Source organism: Vanacampus margaritifer, chromosome 11 (assembly GCF_051991255.1).
Source record: "Vanacampus margaritifer isolate UIUO_Vmar chromosome 11, RoL_Vmar_1.0, whole genome shotgun sequence".
In the NCBI taxonomy this organism is placed as follows: domain Eukaryota; kingdom Metazoa; phylum Chordata; class Actinopteri; order Syngnathiformes; family Syngnathidae; genus Vanacampus; species Vanacampus margaritifer.
The window spans coordinates 19,074,634-19,097,924 of NC_135442.1; the positions used below are offsets into that span (position 1 = coordinate 19,074,634).

A 23,291-nucleotide genomic window follows, 5' to 3' on the forward strand; every position below is an offset into this window, starting at 1 on the left:
AGCACCACAAGTTCTACACCTGTTGCTCAACCTACATCCCAGCGCACTGTTCAACCAGCAGCTATGACGCCTACCAGCAGTGTCATAGCCAGACCAGGCACAGTGCAGCAAGAGATGCAGAGGTAAGTGACCATTACAATGTGATAGCTTGTTTTTGAAAAATGGAAGCCAATATTACATTGGTTAACGATATTACGATTTTAGAATGAGAGTACTCATGTGGTATGTAGCTTTAAAAAACAACAACTTTGTACCATTGAATTTAAAAAATGCATTAAATATAATATATTTAGAATATATATTTGTCTTTGAGTCACTGACAGATCCTTGACAATTTAATGTTCATTAACTAAAAACTTTTTGTGCTTCATAGATGTCTCCCAGTGTTTGCGAGAGGGCGCAGGAAGATAGCTTCACGCACTGAAGCGCTCGCTGGACGTGCACTGCTCGTGGAGAAGCATGAAGCACAAATTAAGCTTATTAAGTGTAGTGCTCGCTGGACGTCCACGTAAGCTATGCAACAACATTGGCATTGCAGTGGACTTAGGGTGCGTTCAATGAACAGGCACACAGTAGGAAATCACAGTTATGCATAGTAAAAGCTCAGTGAACAATTCCAACCTTGAACAAAGCCTGACGAGAAATCAACAATCACATGTTGTTTCCCTCAGCAGGATACAGATTTCATTGTTATGCTGTTGAGACCACAACATCAGCCTTCACACAATTAACACCCATGTGTGGATTGACCATTTGTATAAATTAGAGAGAAAATTGTAAAATAGAATGAATTGGTTCAATCCCAACTATGGTGCCATAATGGTTGTCTCATTTGCTGTCCTAGGTTGTTTTGGACCTAATCAAATGGCCTGAGGAATCTGGGTTGGACGATGAAGATGGTTACTCCGTTGACTGTAGATGTAGAATAATGGGGTACTTGCGTCAGTTTGTGAGGACAGGTAAATTACATGTTGATATTTGTACACATTTTGTAATGCATAAATGCAGATTTTCAAATGTGGTTGAAAATTGAAAGTTTGTTTTAACCATTTTTTCTTGTTTATGAACACAAGTTGTATTATGAGTATTAAGCATAAGCATACACATATTGCTACAAGGCAGAATTTTAATCAGTTATTTATAGGAACATCTGTGATTTGATTTTCTTAAATGATCATCCTCTAGCAGGGATCACTTTTTTTCCCTGATGTTGCAGAACCCCTGTTTTTTCACCCCCCCAAAAAATACATAAATAAAATAAAAACAATTATAAAAACTGTAATCTAATTGATTATTGTTACTTAATTGCATGCACAACTTAATTTCACTTTTTCTTCTTTTTTTTAGAGTCTCAAGAGAATCTTAAAAGGCTCCTAAAGTTCTGGGTGGGATGGGAGATACCCATGCCAGATATGAAAGTGGAGGTGGTGAGAGCGGAACATCCCACGTCTTCTACATGCTTCCAAAACTTAAAGTTGCCTGGCCACTACAGCCATTACACAGAATTCAGTGACCATTTAAAGAACTGCATAGCCACAACTGATACTGGTTTTGGTTTGGTATAGATCAAAATCTTTATTTCATTACTTTAAATAATGTAGTTCTGATGTTTCGCTAGATAGGTTCTTATTACAGTTCATTGTCCATTTGTACGAAAAGACAATTCAAATAACTATCAACGTTTTAGTGTAGTTTGCAGCACAATCAATGAACCAAATTGTTATGTCAATGTCAATAAAGAGTCTGCTTGCTGATTGAATAGTTTATTTTTAAATATGCATTTACTGTAAATGAATGTGCTCCACTTTTAACAGGTTGTTTTCTTAAAGTGTAAGCAATTTAAAAAAAAATACAAACTTAATATAGTACTAAATCATAAAATGTCATTTAGTGCAGGCAGTTTTAAACAAATAACAGCCCAGAAGCGCTTGGCTAGACCCTACACATAGTTTATACTGTGCATGTATTTCACTGCAGCCAAATAATGGTCTACTCCCAGGCATGTAGAAGGTCCTGCTCGATCCACAGCAGCATGGAGTCCAGACAGTTCTTGAGGTGTCAAAGGGCAGTCAGTTTCAGGCACATAGACACAAGAGTCGGTGTCGCTGGACACAAGACCACTACTCTCCCAGTTTATCAGGGGGATGTTCAAATCCTGTAGTTGATATGAAAAAAATAATCATTGTCTACTGTTTAAAGTAAGTTTTGCTTACCAAATTTTTAAAAGTACTTACAACATCATTAGACTCTTGCAAATTATAGTGCAGTCCCATGTGCCACAGTTGGTTTGGGGTACGATTTCCCTCGCTGCTCATGGGATGACTGTCCCAGCCATCTTTAAAAACATCAAGCTGGGCTTATAAGCGAGGAATGAAGACATAATGGCAGCAGAAAAGGTGAACACTGCTGGACAGGTCCAGGAGATCATCTTCCTCCATTTGGTGCAACACAGCATAGTAGAGGCAAGTGACTGCTGTGTAGACATCTCGCCAAAGACGTTCAATTCTGTAAAGTCAATGTAATTGTGCCCCCCCCCCCTTTTTTTTAAATTAAAGAAGACATATACACATTTTGTTGACGTTTGTCAGTTCTGTTTTCGTTCTTGCGTTTGTTTTTGTTTTTTTAAACCGAGTCCTTCAGCTTTGCGATTGGCTGGCAACCTGTTCAGGTTGCACCTTGCCTCCTGCCCGAAGCCAGTTGGGATACGCTCCAGCACCCTCACAATCATTGTGAGAACAAGCGGTCAAGGGAATGGATGGATGGATCCTTCAGCCCACATCAACTGCCAGAGATGCAGGGATTCGTCGCTGGGATTTGTTTCCCAGGGTGTGACTCATTCTTTTTGGAACGCCCGGAAAAGGGACACATTCCTCCTATCTCCATTGGGTAATCCTCGGGTCGTCTGGTGGAAACTGGAAGCAGTTGAATGGCCTCTCGGCTGGCACGTCTGGTCACTGGAGCAGCTGGCTGGTCTCTCTGTTGATTCCCGGTGGTGGCTGGCTCCTGAAGGTGGGGGTGAGTAGAAAGTGGACCCGGCAGGTCTGATAGGCCAGATGTGGAACCAGGTGCCGCGTGGACTGGACTAGATTGACCCTTCCATCACCTCATCTGGGTGCAAAATATTTTCATTTAGTCACTAATAAACTTTTATTCACATCCCTTCTTTTTGAAAGAGCATTTTGGTAGTGTTATATAGTTAGGAGTTAGTAAATGTTAGTAAAGTTCTGTAGGCCTCTCCTGTGGGAAAAAAAAATCTGTTTGTTGTGACATTCAATTAGGATCCAGCCTTTGGCTGACTTTAATGACCTGAGCACATTCTTAAATGCAAAAAATGAAAAACTTTAGCCAGTTCAAATCTGACGAGGCCAATTTTGTTTACAGAATGTAATAATTATTGGAATGTTTTATTATAATATTTATTGTAATAGATATAGCATGGATGTGCTTCCGGCCATAAATGCAACTTTCGTCAACAAATAAAATCAAAAAATAACATCTAACCCCAGGGCCCCAGGGGAAAAATAGAAATAGAAATGGAACATATTCACCTTATTTTCGCCGTCTCTGCCAAAACTTACTCCTTCTCCATAGTCAAGGAAATCCCCAATTGTCCTCCTGTAAAATTCATTCTCACGGACTATCTATAATCATCGCATTAAGACTAACTTTTAATTTTAAATTTATTTATTTAACATGGACTGTTTGTGTCCTTCGCGACGATATACCCAGACCGACCAATAATTCCCCCATCTGAAAAAGATCGCTTTAGAGAATTTTTCAGACAAATATATAAAGTTTTGCAGTAAATAATTTTTGCTTGCTTTTTGTTTAGAAAGAGGGGAAAATTTTACATTTAACCAGCAAATTCGACAATGCGTCCCAAGCAACTATTTAAATTTCAAAAGAGAATTCGGGAAAACACTAGAAGACCAAACTTAAAAAGTAAAATATAATAATTAAGATTGAAATAAATTGTATCTTATCTGTATTCATATTAGCTGTTTTCAATTTCTGAAACCAGACGAAATTTACCTGTATTATCTTTTGTACTATAAAAATATTGTAGCTTATGCCAATGAATTTTACAAAGAATCTCAGTTTTCAGCCAATTCATCAATTATTATTAATACATAAAGTTGCCCTTAGTTTTAATGTTATCATTAAGCTTGCTAGTCCCCCTTGTTGATGTTTGTCCAAAAAGCTGACTGTTTTAAAATAGACAGAGATAAACGAATCAGATCAAATCAAAATAGACATCAAACGTTTTTAAAATGTAATAAATCTGTGTGTATATAATGTTGTCAATCAGTTCATTATATTTACGAAATGTTTTACTGTAAATGTTATCACCTTATATCTGTCAAAAATAGAGTGCAGTGTAAACAGTCAGTATCACATAATATGGTCTGGTATCACTAACTCGAGGCACAGGACAGTTCTGGACGCAGGAATGCTTTAAGGACGCTTGTGCAGAGCATATGGAGCAGTTTTTCATTTAAGACTTTTGCATGTGAGTTCAGGGTGCAGTCATTGCGGCATCAGGTGGCGCTAGGAACTTCCGTTGTCCATCAGTTAGTGGCATGGCCGAGCAGGTGGAGTCAGGTATATTTTGTGATGATGGCTGCATCACGCCCTTCTGGTGGTCTTCGTTGGTGGGAGTTTTGTTTTGAAGAGATCTGTGTCCCGCTCGTTGACTTTGTTTTGAAATAATGACCCCTGACCAATAATCCTCACTCGACTGAAAACATTAAAATCTGCCCCAACAGTATTTAGGTTATAACATGTCAGTAAATATTAAAACAAAAACTTCCTTTAAAAAAAAAAAAAAAAAAAAATTTTGAGAAAGGGGAAGAAAATAATTAAAAAAATAAATAAAATAAAAAATAATTTAAAAAAAATAATAATTAAAACAATGAAAGTTTACAATTTTAAATAATTGCTAATTATATGTCAATATTTGTTATGGTTTACAATATTTAATTTAATATGTTTTGCATACCATCATAAATAATACTTAGGATAAGATAGGACAGATATACTCTAACAATTTACAAATAGTTAATTAATAAGTGTGTAGTTTTCAATTAATGTTTTCTCAATGGAGGCCGCAGCCCGTAAAGTCAGCCTTTGGTCAAACGTCAAAGCAGGAATGATTTTTAATTACATAGCACCTCAAATTATGTCAAAAATGTGATTCTTCCAGATAGCTTCCCCAGTCTGTTTGTAATGAGACTTCAAATGTCGAATTCAAAGGTTAAATATATTCAGGAGAGATTAAAATTATTTTCCTATTTATAAACATGGGAGAAAAAAATAAAAATAATAAAAAAACTCATTTTAAATTATAATTAACACATTACTTCATACCCAGGATCGGAATATAGCACTTTGGTGGGACCCCAATTGTCCTTAATGGGTGTGTCTCCTGATTCTGAAAAGATATTTAAAATTTATTAAACAATGTTCTCGCGCACAAACAAAATCATAAGGGAAAAAACAATCATCTATATAAAGAATTATTCCATATTAATTGCCATCCAAGTTATTCGTTTTTAGTTATTATTATTATTATTATTAAAATAAGAGTAGAGACTAAACTATTTAATCTAAAATAATCACACAATTAACATTACCTTTTATAAAAACATTTTATTTGACCTCATTACAAAGATTGATGGCTGTTGGCATTTTTAATTTGAAAAAGGGGGACATCAAGTGGTCAAAATGAGTCACAGCAACTAAAATTTTCAAACTGACCTGCGTCATTAATTTATAAAGGGTGACACCTAGCGGTCAGCTAGGAGATTTAAATGAGGGCTCATAAAATTAGTTATGTTAACAGTTATATTATGTCGCTTAATTATTTAACGCAGACCCTTAAGGTCGCCGTTAGAAGATTCCCTCCCGTGGTGGCGGTCCAAAAGCTGATGTTCTAAAATTGACATGGAAGCAAACATATCAGATTTAATCCAATAAGCATCAAGAGTTTTGGAATATAGTAAATCTGTGTGTATAGTGTTTTGCCAGTCAGTAACTCTTGTGCAAGCCAGGACAAATGGATCCAGGTCTTTCGCTGTGTGCCGGGATGACACCATCAGTGATACATGAGGATAACACGCCAGCACGGATTCATCAGCTGGCTCCGCCATTTTGTACCATCGGGATTGCTCTTCAGTCAAATTCACAGAAAAAGCCACACCGGGCCCACCTGCGAACAGATGACCTATACGCAATTCCCAGGCGTTATCTACAATCGTACGGAACTCCTCACTGTATACCTCATCACCACATCTGTCATAAAAAAGAGCACAATGGATGCAGTCAGATACCATATTGTACGAGTGAAGGTTACGAACCCAAGTAGTCCATTTTGTCCAGAACTTTTCAGCATCCTTCCACCCCGGAGAATCAGTGTCAATTCTGGCCCAGTAGACATCTGAAGTGGCACATATCATAGCTTGTTGAGGTGCCAATGGAAACTGGAGGCGGAGTTACCCGTGCAGTGATAGGTATGTCCATCTGGGAATTGAAGCGTAAATCCTTTCGACCCACACTGGATTAATGGAGCAGTTTTTACGAGAAGATCCCTTCCCATAAGATTCACGGGACAGTTCGGTGCGTACACAAATGCATGTAGAAATGTTTGGGTGAAGCATTGTGTATGTGCTGGGGCTGTTAGATTTAGAGTAGCTTGCTCTCCTTTAAATCCAATCAGCGAAATGCCATCAGTGGTGAGGGATATTCCAGGTGGCAGTGTCATAATGGTAGAGTGACGAGCTCCAGTATATACCATAAATGATAACGAAGTCCCACATACTGAAATGTCAATCATAGGTTCATCCAGACCTGTACATGTGATTTGAGTGTCCAGTCATTGCGGAAACTGTCCACCAGGTGGCGCCAGGAACCCATGTTGTTCATCTGGTGGTGGTGGTGGGTACTGTAGCTCGACTGGAGGCGACAGGAACTGTTCTTGTCCGGCAGGTGGCAGATAATGCTGATTTGGGGAAAAAGGCAGATATTGTTGTGACATTGCTCGCGCACGTGGGCCCCGCCCCCTCTGACGGTAGTTATTTCCGCGGCCACGGCGTTGATAGAAGTCATGGCCATATTGTTGATAGAAGTGGCCACCATCTTGATCTTGATAGGGGCTCCCCCGCCCTCTCTGCTGCCCGCGGCCTCTGTTCCAATTTTCATCTGGTTGCTGTCGGCATCGCTTTGACCAGTGGCCAGTTGCCCCACATTTGTAGCATTGATCAAGTTTGCAATTGCATAATTGCTAGTTGATATTCAGTATTCTTGTGTTTTTTAGTTTTTGAGTCTATATTTTTTGCATACCTTCTCAAATGATGTTTAAGATGAGACAACCACCTGGCATGGTCTGCCCCGGGCAAATCTGGATTTGAGTCCAAAGCCTGCACAACAGACTTAGGAATTCCTTTCAGCACAGCTGCTCTGAAAACTTGTGAATATAATGCAGAGTCAGTTGGCAGGTGTCCAGTTTTTAATGAATATTCAACAAGGGCACGGTCAATGAAGGTAGCAGCTTCCTCATCAGCTTTTGGCGCGAACACCAAATCAGATATGACAATCTCCGGGATTGGGAATAATTCGCCTAATGTCTTAAATAGTGTCTCATAATTTTCACGTGTTAATGCTTCATCATCCATCAAAAGTGACATTTCTGAAGCATCCATCAGCGTGTGTAGCTGAGATAAAGGACATGCATTAGTTAAAAGTGCACGCATGTCCCCCGCTGTCAAACTTTGACCTATGACTTCTCTCTGCACAGATACAAGCCAATTTTCTCCTCCAGACGGCATTGGAGGAAGTTTTTGCAAAAGCACACTTAAATCGGACGGAGAGTAGGATTTGTACACCGTAGCCGATGACCCTGAAGCAGGATCGACTTTTCTCAACATTGGAGCTTGTATATTACCTCTATTATTTTTTTTATTCGAGCGAGTTGCTTTAGCAAGAGTACGCCATGATTCGCGCAACCTTTGTGGTATTTCCGCATGTCTAGCCAGTTCTAATCCAAAGTCTGCCGCTCTAACCACTTTATCTTGTGCATCCCCTCTCATATTCAATAGTACACTTAATTTTTCACTTAACAGTTTTACGGATGCCGTTACGCCCGCCGCCAATGCATTAGAAGCTTGCGAGATTGAGTGACGTTCGGCAGTCGTATCACGATTATCACCGGTCCAATTCACATCCAAATTTCCACTGTTTACCGTCAATATTGGTGCTTGTACATCGCGTAGCATTTGTATAAGAGTAGCATATGGCGAGTTTGTAAACGGGTTTCCCAGCGTACCATATGGCGGTGAAGCTAGTTGCTTAGCATGCAAATCAGCCTCTTTGTTACTAGTCGTTTGCGACACGACCATACGAGCTGTTTTCACAGAACTACCTAAAGCTAGCATTCTAGCATTACTCATCATTTTGTCAACAAGTTTTCGATCGTTTCTGGCCTTTCTCCCACTTGAAGAAATTACAGATGTGTCTCGTACCAGCTCATCTAGTTCGTGACGTTTTTTCACACACGCAAATTCAACGTTCTTCATCAAAGAGATTAGACATATTTCAGATTGTAATGGCGGAAAATAACCTTTTCTACAGCCGTCTTGCATCCAGTCGAGAAGTTCTTTTTTTATTCTCCCGTTTCTGTTGTGTAGGTAAACTTCTAATAGCCACAGCACATGCGTTTCCAACTTGTTTGTCCAGCGTCATCCCGTCTAAGTTCGACGGAAGCCCATTCGGGTCAAACCATTGTGTTTCGAGTTCAAATAGAGCGTCCATGTTTCGTCTTAATTATTTACTCACGTATTTTATAGGTTATTATATTATATTATATTATATTTAAGTCGTATTAATATTTATTAATGCAGTGACGTCTCACTTATAACAGAATTAGTCGACAAAATAGCTCTTTGCGCCCCCGTAAAAACAATAACAATGACGTCGACTATTCTACCACATACAAATAATACACAACAAATATCATGATCTTCTCTCAAAATAATAAATACCGCTTTAAGTCAATTACGAAGCAGTCTCTCGACTAATATAGCCTGTCTGTTCACAATTACTCGATTCAATTGTGCAGAAACCCCTCGTAACGTTACGTACCAATCTCTGGTAATATATCCTCATCTGCGCATTCATCTTTCTGTTGTCTGTCAGCTGAACAGATCTGTCCATGAATATCCATATTCAATCATCCAAGGACCTCGCGATTGATCACAAAACGGCGTATTTACTCCGCTTATTGCCAACCTGACTTACACGAGTTGAGCAAATATATCTTATATCTTGTCTAAGAATATCAATAACCAATTATTCAAAAGACCTTGGCATTAATCTTAAAACGGCGTATTAAATCCGTTTTATGTCAATCCGATTTACACAAGTTGAGCGTGTCCCGAGTACATAACAGCAGTCGTACCTCCCTGCTGCGTCTCTCGGCGACTTCATTTCCTCAACTTTAACACATACAAAAGTTGAGCCGGTCCCGATTACATAGTCAGCAGTCGTACTTTCTGCTGCATCTATTCGGCGACTTACTTCATTCAAGGTCCATTTCTAATCACCCAAGAATCTACTGCTTGTAAAAACAAGATGCTTTTCAAGCCGACTTTTCCTCAACTTTATATATTATATAATTTTCCACATATCTTAGTTTGTAAAAACAAAATGCTTTTCAAACTGATTTACCTCTCAACTTCAACAACTTATACAACTTCATCTTTATTTCATATTAGCGCATTTCCCAATAACGTGACGGCATTTCCGTAAACAATGCTTACGTCACCACGTACGTGTACTTCAAACACCGTGGTAAAATCCGAAATCTGGGACTTCGCGTCCAACCACACGATTTCAAAATTTATCACTATTTTTCTTACACAAACTCCATCCTCAATATAAATTTACAAGACGAATTTACCAGCCGCAGCGTTCTGAAACAGACAGAATTCCTAAAACGTGGATAAAGTGTCCACTTACTGTAATTAATATGTGGCCAGGGAATTCTGCCCGTCTCTGAACGCCCCCGCTGTAAAACGTCGCTACGTCGGGGGTCACCATCTGAAGGAATTTTGTCCTCTTTGCGTGTTCCAAAAATGAAGATAGATTTAATGCAAGAAAAATACACCTTTTGCAAAAATGATTTAATAAAAACAGAGAGTCTCTGGACATACAACAGCTTCTGATTTCATCACTTAAAGAACGTGGGATTTCAGAGCGTCAAATGTACTCTTCTACGTGTACAATAGCTTCTTATAGTTAAAAAGACCTCCTCCTTTTCATTTGTAGACTAAACATACTCTCTGGTACTTTTCCGTGAGCAGATGGCGTAAACAAGGTCAGGTGGATGTTTTTGAGACAGAATGTGTTATATAGTTGAAGGATTTTCCCATAGCAAAATCTCACAAACAAGTTGAACCAAATTTACGGTGGCCGTGACTGATGAAGAAAGTAAAGTGTGTGTGTGTGTGTGTTATTTCAAAACTAATTCTGTTTTCATGACCGAGATGTGCGTGTACAAATAAAACAAGGAATTTTGGACCAATCAGTGTATACCAGCCAAAGGAGTGTGTGTGTGTTTTTGAGACAAATTCTGGTTCAAGGGCTAAATGTGCTTTCGCACAAAACGCTGAGAAGGAACTTTTTTAGACTAAATAATATGACCCAGTTTAGGTCAGATTATACCGAGATCAAATACCTTCTGCTCTACTAAGGACACAAAACATTTCGACAAGGTTAATATGAAGAATTAAAATGTTCATAATGTGTAACAATAGTTGATATATGAAATTAGGTATTAAAAATGTTAGAATATCTTTCACATCTCAAGGGGATATCCTTTAAAGCTACAAATCAAATGAAAATTAAAAATCATGTGATATTGCAAAAATGAAAAACAATGGAAAACTGTAGCTTGGACTTGTGTTGAAAATAGCTTCAAGTTTTTAGGTTTTACACGTGGCGAGTGTCTACCACTGGCAGTAAAGACAACCGTAGGTTGCCAATGTTGATTGCAACTGTTACTCGGTCTTTCATGTAATTGATATTTGATGTAAGTGGTGTAACATAAACGTTGTCTTTAACATACCACCACAAGAAGAAAAAAATAAAATCACACACACTGAGGTTCTGCCAGGCCAATCACACCCATCGACTGCTAAGTGACATTTTCAGTTAAGCTCTTTTCTCTTTTTCAAATAAGCTAGATGTTGCCCGTGCTGCTGGTGGTGGCCACATTAACCACTTCAAAAACAAGAATAATTTGAACGTATTTACAACATGTGTCTAACCGGAAGTTTTCTGTGTTGTTATTATTATTTTTTGATATTGTGTATTGATTTTGGCGTATTCTTTTTTTTTTTACTCACTCTGTAAACTTACAAGGTTATGAATGTGGTAGTTCCATAAAAATGAAGTGTCTTCTAAAGTACCTCTGATTTTGCACACTTTTCCCTGCAATGAAGCTGTTTCTGCCGATTCCTCTTGTGGAGAACATCAGCTGGGCTACATCCACATTTTCTACCCCATGGTCACCACGAACCCTTGAGAAGAAAATGTAACAAAAAGGAGAACTCCTATTAAGTATGCATTACACTTCACTGAAACGAAAACCTTAAAACAAGTCAATGGTTAGAACAGGTAGATTGACATTATTAAGGGTAGGATAGGCTAGGTGATGATGTCTGACTAACCTTTGAGGTAAGCCATACTTCTCAACAGCTTCATTGAAGAAGGCAAGGGTTGTGGAGGCTCTGTTATTATTTGCAACAGCAAGATACATTATCTATGTGAGAAGAATATAATTGTCCCATTATGACTTCAAACAACTGTACTTTTTATTTTCAAATGATCAAAGTGGGTTAACAATAACATCAATTTTAAGTGTCAATTTCAAAGCTCTTAACAAATACAATTTCAATAACCCCTAACAGTCATGTAGTAGTTAAAACAGGATTATATTTAAAAAGGTAAAATGCAACAATAATACTCAATGCAATTGGTGTAATGGCACTAGTCTTTATAAAATGTCAAAAAAGAAAACATGTAATCAAATTCTCAGACGAAGAGTGCCAGCGAAGTGTTAGCATAAAGTCACAGGTAACAGATGATGGAGTTTTGATTTGTTACTGTAAGTGCAATTAAAGCTTTACAACTAAAATGACTGTAAGTAAGAGTATTATAGTACTATTATGTTACCATTGAAGAATACAAATACAAAGGTGCTCCCAAAGAAAATGAAACCGATTTCTGAGGTAGCCATCCTAAACTAGTGCTACAATCTGAAGGTCTTCAAAAACAAAAAATCACAATTTAAATACCTGATTCAATGACAAAAAGTTTAGACGTTTAAAGGGAATATCCAATTATTTATACCTTCTTTGAGAAACCATCGATTCCTCCAAATATCACCATATTGTACCTTCAATGACATTTGAGATAAAGAAAAACATTAGGTATTATGACTTTTTTGTACATAGTTAAGTCATGTACAGGTAATATGTTTTGATTTGAAAAACATAACCAACCTTATAAGTTTGTGGTTTGTGTCTACTGTATATGCATCAGCGATCTTGGGCCTGGGACAGCAGTTCCTAGAGAGAAATACAGGGTGTCCATAACATCTGTTTACAATTTTTAAAACAATATATTACAAAGGCAGTTGTTGAGATGTCTTAACCAGATTTGTTTTATTTTAACCAGTGTTTATTAAATAAAGTATTTATTCATATTGAATTTATTTGTTTCAGATACTGTGTTGATGGATGGTAAACGTACAGCAAACATGGCAACAAATCGAGTAACGTTTTCATGTGCCTGGTGTAAATGATGATGACCATATAGAGGTCTATTATATTAAGTTTAAAAAAAACTCACAAAAATAAAGGTACTTAAAATATCTCAAAATTGTTATAATTGTAAAGAGACCTTTGGGACACTTTGTATAGGTCGTGTGTAATGTGCATGATTATTGATTACATTATTATGCAAACAGGAAGAATTAATAATAATAACCAAACCATTAATGTCAAGACAGTAGCGATATTCCGCTCACCTGCTGCTGCAGCGAAGAGCTGTTGCAAAACAAGATAAAGTACACTATGGAGTCAAATATGTACATACATAACATCGATTCGGTGCATCTTCCCTGCAGTACCTGTCAATGGCGCATATGTCAGCGACATGAATTCGTTTGTTAGCCAGCTAACTTAATACAAGAAATAACAATTTTAACCAACACAGGGGAGCAGCGCACTGCACCATTCTTGGCATATAATGAAGTAGTTTAGTTGTTCATTGTTGTCATATAGCCACAGTATTCCAAAGCATGAGATGCAATTAAGTCCGTTGCGCCAGAAATGACGATAACGACTAGACTGCTTTAGCATGAAATCAAATGCCAGCTAGCTAGAAAGCGAAATATGTGATGCTAATCATAAAAACAGGTTGGATGACCAGCGTTTAAACAACAATGTTTGAAAGAATGACGAAGTAACATAATACTTACCTTGTAATACCAGAAACCAAAAGAGACTAGTCTTCTTAATTGTATGTGGTTGGCGACGATGTGTCCTGCTTGTATCCTTCCGCGAGTCCCGCCACTGTCGTTCGCTAAACCAATAAGTTTGCGCTTCAGTCCGCTCAAATCCTTCTCACTTGATTGGTCAAAACAACCATCCATTGCACAAGAGCCCACCCCCTTCTCTACGTGTACAAATCACAGCGCTCTACAAATACAAATCAATTTGCCCCATACGTCGCGGTACATTTGGTGCAAAACTCACGTCACTGGAAAGCAGCAGAAAAAACACTTGTGACACCTAGTGGCGACTTCTTTGACTACAAGTTGTCATTTCTACAAGTACAAATCACAACTTTTACAGATACAAATTTACACTTTCAGTACAGGTACAATTTTTTTTTGTACAGGTACAAATCATGACTTTTACAGGTACAAATTTGTTTTTACAGATACACATTTTTTTTTACACATACACATTTTTTTTTCAAATTTTTATTACAGATACAATTTTTTTTTTTACAGGTACAAATTTTTATTACAGATACAATTATTTATTTTTTTACAGGTACACGTTTTTTTTTACAGGTACACATTTTTTTTACAGGTACAAATCATGACTTTTACAGATACAAATTTAGACTTTTTTTTACAAGTTAGTTTTGCACCATATTTACCTCCATTGCACCATATTTACCTCCATACAATTGACCGTCTCGAATTCCTCGTCAGGTGTTTTTTTTTTCTTAAAACAAACAAACATGTCATTAATAGTAGTAAAGCTTTTATGAAAGAAAAAAAAGAACAGTCAAGTAAGTTTTTTTTAAGCGGCCATGTAGTATATATATCCAAGAGAGAAATAAATAAATAAATAAATAAATAAATAAATAAACATTCAAATAAATAAAAAAGGGAAAAAAAGAGCTAGAACGTGCTTGTTAGTGTGTGATTGATGTTTCGCTCCCTCTTGCTATTGATCAATGCTGCAAAACCAAAAGGACTACGACGTAGTCCAGTGACGTAACACCATGCTGAGAGGCCCCGGTGTAAAAAAAAAAAACAACTTGGCCAGCCCCCCCCCAAAAAATTTTTCCCCCCTTCCACTGCCCACACACGAGCGCTCCCGCGCACACACGCACGCACACACACACACACACACACACACACACACACACACACACACACACACACACACACACACGTGCTCGCACACATTCTTTGGAGAGAAGTGCGACTTGTCACCAAGGACTTTTGCAGGGCCTCCAATTTTAATATTATGACATCTATATTAAACATTAAAAATATACCACAAAAAACTTCCAATAGATTATATTCTGTTTTACAACTTTTAAATCTGTTTAAACATGTGCAATTTGCCATAGATTTGAATCCCGCTAAATGCACTTATAATTTATAAGAATGGCCAGTAAGGATTATTGAGATTTTTGTTATTACTTCTGTATATTTTGAACACACACACACACAAAAATATTAAACTCACATTAGTTTTTTTGGGACAGAAATGACAAACATGACCAAACCAACTCGACTCAACAGAATATTCAGCTTTTATTGATTAGCCTGCATGAGTCACAAAATGATTCAACTTCCTTTGTGACACACATACTTTTTACTGGCCAAAAAATGCTGTCAAGGGAAACAATGTTTACACTTTACCACACAAAAGACAGTACTTTGAGAATAATGTTAAAATGTAATAAAAACATGCATGCAATGACATAGTTCAAATACACAAGGGCCCGGTTGTTCAAACTCATTTATAGCTTTAACCACTGGTTAAGTAGATTTAACCGACGGTTAACTTTAACGACACTGTTATCTTGTTTTGGGCCCGGTTGTTCAAGTTAAGTCTCATGCTGAATCAAAAGTGAAAGAATAAAAATGTGTTTTTTGAGACTAGTTCTAAAAATGGACAAAGAGGGGGCTTGCCCAACATTTACATTAATTTAAATTTAAATTTCATTTAATAATAATTTTACTATTAATTTTATTTTAAAACAGTTATTACAAATATTAGTAATAATAACAAATATTAGATGATAAATACACACATATTAGAAGTATGTACAGAAAATACAAAAACAAGACAAATAATTCAAAACTATTCTATCAAAATATTACAAAAAAATACAAATCAGTCAAAAATACAAATATGTTAGACAAAAAAAACAGACACATTTATGGGAAACAAATCCAGACAAAAACATGTAATATTCTATGCTACAAAAATATTGGAAAAAATACAAAAATATTACACAAAATATTCACAAAAAATACACACGGTAGAAACAAATAAAATTAAAATAACACAGTAGGGGAAAACATTTATTATAATGAATAATAAAAAAAAACAATTCACTTAAACTACTAAATTGCTTCAAACATTGAATAACATTTTCTTCGTCAGCAGAAAACTTCCGGCTTCTTTTTTTTGGGCGAGTGCCAAGGTTTGTTTGGATAGTATCAATTTCATACCTGTCAACCTCTGCCGATAACTGCCCTTATAAATGATTATGATTCCCCTTACAAACCCCAAAAAAACCTTACAAACACCGTACGACACATGTTTACTCGCGGTAACCAGACAGTGTAATAGAAATAACAAAGGATAATTTGCATACAAAGTCTTTTATTCAATTTAAAAAGTTTACAATGCAATAAACTGTGCCTTCAGTGCTTCCTATTGTAAGCCAATGTGCATGATTTAGCAGACTTTATCTGCTCTAATGAGGGTATCACTTGTGAGCAACAGTTGTCACAGTTCAATTTCATCTGTAATAAAGAAGTAAGAGTGTCTGTTCCCATTGTCTTTCTGTACTCTGTATGAATTTTCCTCACATGGCTGAAAACCCGCTCGCTATCAGCATTACTGTGAGGAAGGCTGAGTAAAATTAGATACATCTTTCTCATCAGTGGAAAGCGATCCAGCCCCAAACCAGTTTTCATTTTGAACACATGAGGCCAAAATGTCTCTGGACGAATTGGTTGTCCATCCTGACTTTTCTGAGGGAGAAGATCATCAGGTATTAGTTGATAGTCTTCCCATTCATCTTTTAATTGTTCCTGATCAAAGTCTGGTGTAAACTTGTTTGCAAGCTTAACAATACTTGTGTAATCCAACATCTCTCTCTTTCTTGGGTCCAACACCACCAAGTCCCTCAGTATTGTATTCTCAAATGGAAATTTTTGTATCATTTTAGTTACAACAGCCTCGTAGAAGGAGCGAACAGAGGAAAAAAAGTTGCTTGCATGGCTGGTGTGATGCTTTGCTTGATTTCATCCTCCTCATTGGTGCCTTGGAAGAGGGCCCTGGTGCCCAAGCCAACAGCAAGCCTGCTATCTTCATGCTGCAGGCATCTGTTTGTATAATCAACTGCCAGCAGGCTATCAGCAGATTTGACATGTTCCATTTGCACAAATTTCACCAAGAGTTTCTTTAAGAGTCTTTCCATTTCTGGTAGCAAATCTCCAATCATATATGCCTCTATTTGGAACACAATATTGAATTGATTTATTTGAGGCAGGATGAAGCTGAGGAAGTGGAGTGTGAGGAGAGTAACAGGGTCTTGAAGTCGATCATGGATGCTTTTCACTTTACCTGCCCTTTCAACATCCGCATGGCTAGCGAAGTAGCTTTTGAGTGCTTCGTACTGAGACAATGTTCTTTCAACCACTTTTTGCAGAGACAACCATCGTGTCGGACAATGCTTTAGGATTTTTTCTTGCTCGGAATTTGTATAGTCCTGAAACTCTTTAAAATCCTCAATTCGTTTGGAACTATTTTAAAAAAAATAAAATATATCCACCAGCAAGTCATCTATGTTTACTGGCAATGTCTTCAGTCCATCTTTGGCACACAGATTGCCAAGATGACAAATGCATCCAACACTAAAAACAGCCCCATTTTTTTCTTTTATCCTAGACAAGACAGAGTTTTTCTTTCCAACCATGGTGTTGCAATTGTCGCTTGCAAATCCCACAACGTTACTCCATGGAATGTCATTTTCTTGTAAAATGTTGTCAATAACGGCAAAGATTGATGCTGCTGTGCCTGATGCCAACTCTGGTAAATCGAGGAGTCTGGTATTTGTGTTCTCCCCATCAAAGAAGTGAGCTAACACAACAAGTCGCTTTTTGGTAGTACGATCATTGCTTTCATCAATCATGAGGGTAAATGGGTGAGTTCTGCAGTACTGAATGACGTCTTGGGTGTAGCCACGTGCAAGGCTCTCCTTAACAATCATCGTAGCCTTGGTCCTCCGACATGCAAACTCCTGCAAAAATATAATATTAAAATATAAAATTTAAATTTTTGACACGGTGCCATAAATGCTGATTCATTGTAGATATGAATGATAATAATAATAATAATAATAAATTACCTTAGCTGTCTGTGAATCCGGAAACATAACTTTCACCAAATCCGAGAAGTGGTCCGCAGCTGTGAAAGCAATGTTGTGCTCAGCAAGAAAATGGCAGAAGAGAATTTCCGCATTTGTCGTTTTGTGGGATGCTGCAGAATTTGCGGTAGAGACGAAGTGCTTGGTTAATGGGACATGTGAATTGTTTTTTTTCACATTCTCCACGTGTCCGGCAGTTTTAAAGTGGCTCTTCAGATCGTAAAATCCACTCGCAGAAACTTTCACGTCTTTATTGCAAGGGACACAGAATGAGAATTAAGTGCCTCTTAACGATGCTTTAATCCAGCCAGCATATTCACCTTGAAGTAACTCCCATTCTTTCTGGTGTCGACCCGATCCTTGAGTTCTTTGTTTCTTACTAGGTGGCTCCTCCATGCTTGCTTCCACGATATTTACTCTATGTATATCTACGCATGCGCATGTCAGCGCATTTTTTTTTCCCCGTACAAAAGTCGGTGTACGGCGTACATGATTTGAAATGGTAAAAAAACGTATAAAATACGTATAAAATGTACAAGTTGACAGGTATGCAATTTCTTTCGCTGACCCTGAAGTAAACAAAAAAATAAATGGCGGGATATATCGGTCCTAACCAGCGACTGCCACCTCTGGCCCAAAGCGTAACTGCAGCATCTGTGTCAGGCTCGTCCATGGTGCGCGTGCGAGTACGTGCGCGATCTTAAAGCGACAGCCACAGTTGACAAATGAAGACATGACTTCAAATGAGGTAAGAAAAACTCCGCCCCTCCCCTCCCCAAAGAAACTGTGGCGTGTGAGGGTCCGCACACTCTACTATAAAGGGAAGATAAAAGCTGATAGGTGTAGTCAGAGTAAAACAGTCAGGGCTCTTCGTACTCATCTGGGCATTGGCGGAGCATGCATGATGTAGAAAAAGCTTTAACATTACCTTTATAAACTGCACAATGCACCTTTAAACTTAGTATATTCACTTTGGATTAACATTCAACTTAATATATTCACTTGGGATGAACTTAATTCAAACGTGTGTTACCACTTGAATCGTTTTTTTTAAAAAGTTGGTCAACAATTCAATTTGTAATCTTTTTATTGGTTGGTTGGTTTTTGGTTCAATTGGTTCAGCAATTCTCTTTCTAGAGTGTTCTGCCCGAAGCCAACTGGGATAGGCTCCAGCACCCCCGCAACCCTTGTGAGGAATAAGTAGTTAAGAAAATGGATGGAAGTTGTACTTGTGTATAAATTGCAGACACTGATGTACCCGCCTCTTACCTGAAGCTAGCTGGGATAAGCTCTAGCTCACCTATGACCCTCAAGAAGGGAAATAGTGTAGAAAATGAATGATAAATATTGAGTCACAGATTACTGTGCAACTTTTGCAAATACTGCGGTTAAAGCTGAACTTCTTCAAACTTTCACTAACATATTAATTATGCCACTGTTTTTACAGTGATAGTTTTCTTATGTTTACTTTGTCTTCAGTTAAGGCTACAGCATAAACATGAAGTCACCAATTTCTGAATATTTAGCGTAAACTGACAGCAGTGTTGCAACATAATCGGGGAAGTCTTACTTGTTAGGCATCTCAGCAAGGAGTTGCATCAAAAGCTCGGGTATGACTGTGAATGTGAGTGTGGATGTTGTTCCGACAATTTGCGATTGGATGGCAAATCACACCTCCTGGCAGTGATGATAGACCCGACAGTAATTCACCCATGACCCTGTGCAGGATAAGCATCAGAAACAGATGGTGGCTGAATGTTGGCAGGGCTCATTGTTGACAGGCATTTTTTCTGCAGCTGTGGCCGGCAGGACCCCTCCTGCGTACGTGTCCTCTCCGCACAGAGGTGACCTTCTTGTCTTGCTCTTGGCCAGGGTTGCACACTTTCCTCAGGGGCTCTGCAGATCAATCAATTACAAAGACAGATGACAATTTCACTTCACAGTTGGATTGTTCCTTTGGGGGGGGATCACTTGCTTGTTGAAGTCACCTTTTAATTCTGGATGACTCTGGCTGACATTGTGTAAGAGGGAAACATATTTCCGGTCTCCATCGTTATCATTTCCTAAAGAGAAAGCACATGTAGGGGAGATTGGGGCTAGTTGTATCACTTTTTATATTTTTATATATTTATTGGAATCAATACATGATATATAAACAAAATGTATACCAGATGAAAGACCAAAGTCTTAGCTATATTTTTGTATTCATGTCATTTTCATACTTTGTCAGTGCAGCGTTATAAGCCATCAAATAGAGTGAACATGTGACATGTTGCCCCACCAATGGGTAAGTTGTCACACTATATGGGGTAAGATGTCACACTGGATTTTGCAACTAATAAAACAAGGACACAATAATTCTTGTTCTCTTGTTTTTATGTTTGTTTATTTTACCGCCAGAGATATTGTTTACCATTGATCTTGAAATTTTACCATAATCAATGAGCAAACTAACATAAAATATTGTGAAATAGATTAAAGTCCTTAGGAACTGCTAGCATGTAGGTCATTGCTCTCAGCCTCAAATGCCTGTTTTGCTTTCCTTAAACTGGAAATTTGAGATGAAACAAAATAAAAAAATAATTATAATAAACCATTTCGGGTAATGGATGGATGGTTCATCATGAAACCAGAGTCCTGACATGTGGGCATACTGTAGTTCCAACAACTGGAAAATCAATTTTTAAACAATGAAACAAAATTAATTTCCTCACTCTTGAGAACAATTCTGGCATACATAAACCGTGTTGCCAGAGGTGCATTTTTCATTGGCCCAGTCTTTGCATATGTGACAACAAACCCCAAAATGAATGGGACAAGTTGCCCCAAACTACCATGTTGGCTAATACTTGCTCTAGTTTAAAGATATCTCAAAACAGAGCAGTGACTGAGGCATGACAAGATGCCTGAATCTCTCCTCTAACAGGTCCACATGATTTGCTGCTTGAATTTGTCTAAGTACGTCGCCTGTTTCAAAATATGACATTGAAAATGTTTACTTTGTTTTGCGCAAATAGATATCTTGTATTCATCTCAGCTCACAATGTGCTATTCTCTTCTCAGACAGTACACAACCTCTGACCATATATGATGAAAACTTTTTTTGATGTGCCCTCTGGTGGAGAAGAAAATTGCAATGTGACAACTTACCTGTGATACAACTAGTCTCCTCTACATTTTAATTTTGTGTTAGTGTCTTGTCACCGCCTCTAAAATCAATGTAGGAATTTATTAATACTAGAGTGATACCAGTTTAACAATTTGGTATTTTTGCTGCAAAGATTCCTGATTCTGATGCGATTTTGTCTGTCTTCAGAGAGGAAAAGGAGGAGGAGGAGAACTCACGAGAAACTTGAAGGAGGGCATAGTGCTGCCTCTCCGCCAGCGGGCTGCTGGCCAGATCAACACTGAGCTGCTTGCTTTCTAAGTTCACTACTGTCCTGTTGGGGTTCATTAGGTCCACACAGTCTGTAGGATACGACAGTGCCTTGTTACGACACATATTTTTCAAAATTGGATGAAGCTGTGACAAAAAAATGTTTAGTCTGTTTCCTGTATGCTGTTACTTTTAACACATTTCACCATCCTAATGGTATGTAGCATTTTCGATAAACAGAAAAAATAATACATAAATTTCTCTTCTTTTCTCGATCCTTGTCAAAAAGCCCACTACTGTATTTTACTCAGCCCAAAAAGGAAATAAAGTGAGTTAGTGTGTTTAAAAGTGACAGCTATAAGAAGAAGGAAAAAAAAGCACACAACTTGCACAACTGATGAGCACATTAGTGAATACCTTTCAAGTCCACACCACAACGTTCCTTTAAATTGTGGACAAAGTGTATCAGTTTGCAGTTGATGTTAAACATTTCCATTCGGCTTTCTATCAAGAAAATTGAGGATTAGAATTGACAGTAACACTTTATAACTATCTGTTATAGCTAGTTAATAGATCATTAATAAACTGTTAATCAATAAATTATTTACTGACAGTTAATGAAGATTAGCTGAAATTTAAGAATAATGCTCCTATAACATATTTAAAGTATTAACTGATACTTGACAAATCACTAGTAATTTACTAATAGTTTGTTTATGATCCATTACTCGTTTTGTAGGTATAGTTTTAAATCAGTAACTATAACTCATTACCGAATAGTTTATCAATGATATATTAACTATCTACAGGCATCATTATAAATCCTTAATTAACTTAAACACATCATTAATGATTCATTAACAGTTTACTAATGATCTATTAGTAGTTAAAACAAATAGTTATCATAAAGTGTTACCAGATTGATGTACACATTGAAATTACATTTCAAGCATAATTTTAGAAAACACACAGAATCTCAAATAAAACTTTCACACAATGGCAAAGTGTGACGAGTGTAAAATATGTCAATGTGAATATCTCAAACCTCCAAACAGGATGGTGACAAACATTTCTCCTGATACAAAGCTTGTTTTCCTGCGTCGTTCACTTTAGTTCTTGTCAGGTTCCGGCCACATGTGTTTATGCGACCAGAGAGGAACCCACATGCACAAGTCAACAATAGAGGCTGTTAAATTGTTTTTTGTGCTCCACACAAAGACTCCGCTTGCAGGGGGACACTGTATAAATGGGATGTAGAGATGACGCACACGCACACGCACACGCACACAACATTGAATCCTGCAAAATCCAGATCTTGTTAAACATGTGACAATAGGGGAACCATTGGTCGGTCTCCATGGATTTTATACACACAGACTGAAAGGCACTCTGAACTCTGAAAAGGGCCGTATGTCATGGACTGCTACAGAATCCTGAACAAAAACAGTTGAAAGTAGTTAACACATCTTAATCTTACCCTGAATTTATGATAGAGGATGAAGTCAGATGAAAAAGTATTGAGAGATTGTCTCTGACTTAACAGTTGCATTGCATGTTGGTTGGTCCAAACTGCCTGAAAAGGTTTGCAGCGTTGGGCTGAGACATGCTGTGTTCAGCACAACTTGCTGCTTCAGCTCAGTCTCCTGAAGGTGCTTTGGATGAAGAGGCTCCTTCTGTGGTCGTGCTTGCATGGAACATGATCCCAGGATCTGAGTGGTGCGAATCGGCGATGTCTGGCTTGGTCCCTTTTGAGTGTCATGTAACGAATATTGCCCGTCACCCTCAATTTTTCCATTTGATGTGCCTTTTTTAACATTTCCCCCTGGGGAATGTGTGTGCGTGTCTTAACTTTGTGTTTTCAGTTCAAAAGGACTCTTTGAGTTTCCCTCCAGCAGGGACTGGACTTCGTTTTATAACCCCCAGGAAACGCATACCACAGCTCCGA

At 37.8% G+C, this 23,291-nt stretch overlaps 1 protein-coding gene and 3 long non-coding RNA genes across 7 annotated transcripts; 1 reads left to right on the top strand and 3 right to left on the bottom strand.

Annotated features, from left to right (window-relative positions):
* Positions 1-842: 842 nt before the first annotated feature.
* Positions 843-1,754, top strand: LOC144060641 (uncharacterized). The gene is made up of 2 exons (XR_013295962.1): positions 843-959; positions 1,348-1,754. It is a non-coding gene; the product is annotated as an uncharacterized LOC144060641 (long non-coding RNA).
* LOC144060640 (uncharacterized) lies at positions 1,748-9,274 on the bottom strand. Its single transcript, XR_013295961.1, has 2 exons — positions 2,235-9,274; positions 1,748-2,155 (listed from the first exon to the last, which is right to left on the bottom strand). It is a non-coding gene; the product is annotated as an uncharacterized LOC144060640 (long non-coding RNA).
* A 1,783-nt stretch (positions 9,275-11,057) lies between these two features.
* Positions 11,058-13,594, bottom strand: LOC144060021 (uncharacterized). Its single transcript, XR_013295828.1, has 6 exons — positions 13,538-13,594; positions 13,085-13,103; positions 12,558-12,623; positions 12,406-12,451; positions 11,724-11,815; positions 11,058-11,573 (listed from the first exon to the last, which is right to left on the bottom strand). It is a non-coding gene; the product is annotated as an uncharacterized LOC144060021 (long non-coding RNA).
* Positions 13,595-16,053: 2,459 nt separating this feature from the next.
* On the bottom strand, positions 16,054-22,524 carry LOC144060557 (uncharacterized protein C22orf15-like). 4 transcript variants are annotated; one of them, XR_013295941.1, is made up of 7 exons: positions 22,392-22,524; positions 21,764-21,850; positions 21,316-21,438; positions 19,959-20,033; positions 19,541-19,866; positions 17,953-18,083; positions 16,054-17,844 (listed from the first exon to the last, which is right to left on the bottom strand). XR_013295941.1 is itself a non-coding variant. In XM_077580222.1 (5 exons), the coding sequence occupies exons 1-5, from the start codon at positions 22,414-22,416 to the stop codon at positions 19,739-19,741; spliced, it is 438 nt and encodes a 145-aa protein (XP_077436348.1). In that variant the 5' UTR covers positions 22,417-22,524; the 3' UTR covers positions 18,582-19,738. The 4 variants fall into 4 exon arrangements, 1 of the variants encoding a protein (XP_077436348.1); XR_013295942.1 differs by lacking the exon at positions 21,764-21,850 and having other exon boundaries at positions 22,392-22,475; XR_013295943.1 differs by lacking the exons at positions 21,316-21,438; positions 21,764-21,850 and having other exon boundaries at positions 22,392-22,476.
* Positions 22,525-23,291: the final 767 nt, after the last annotated feature.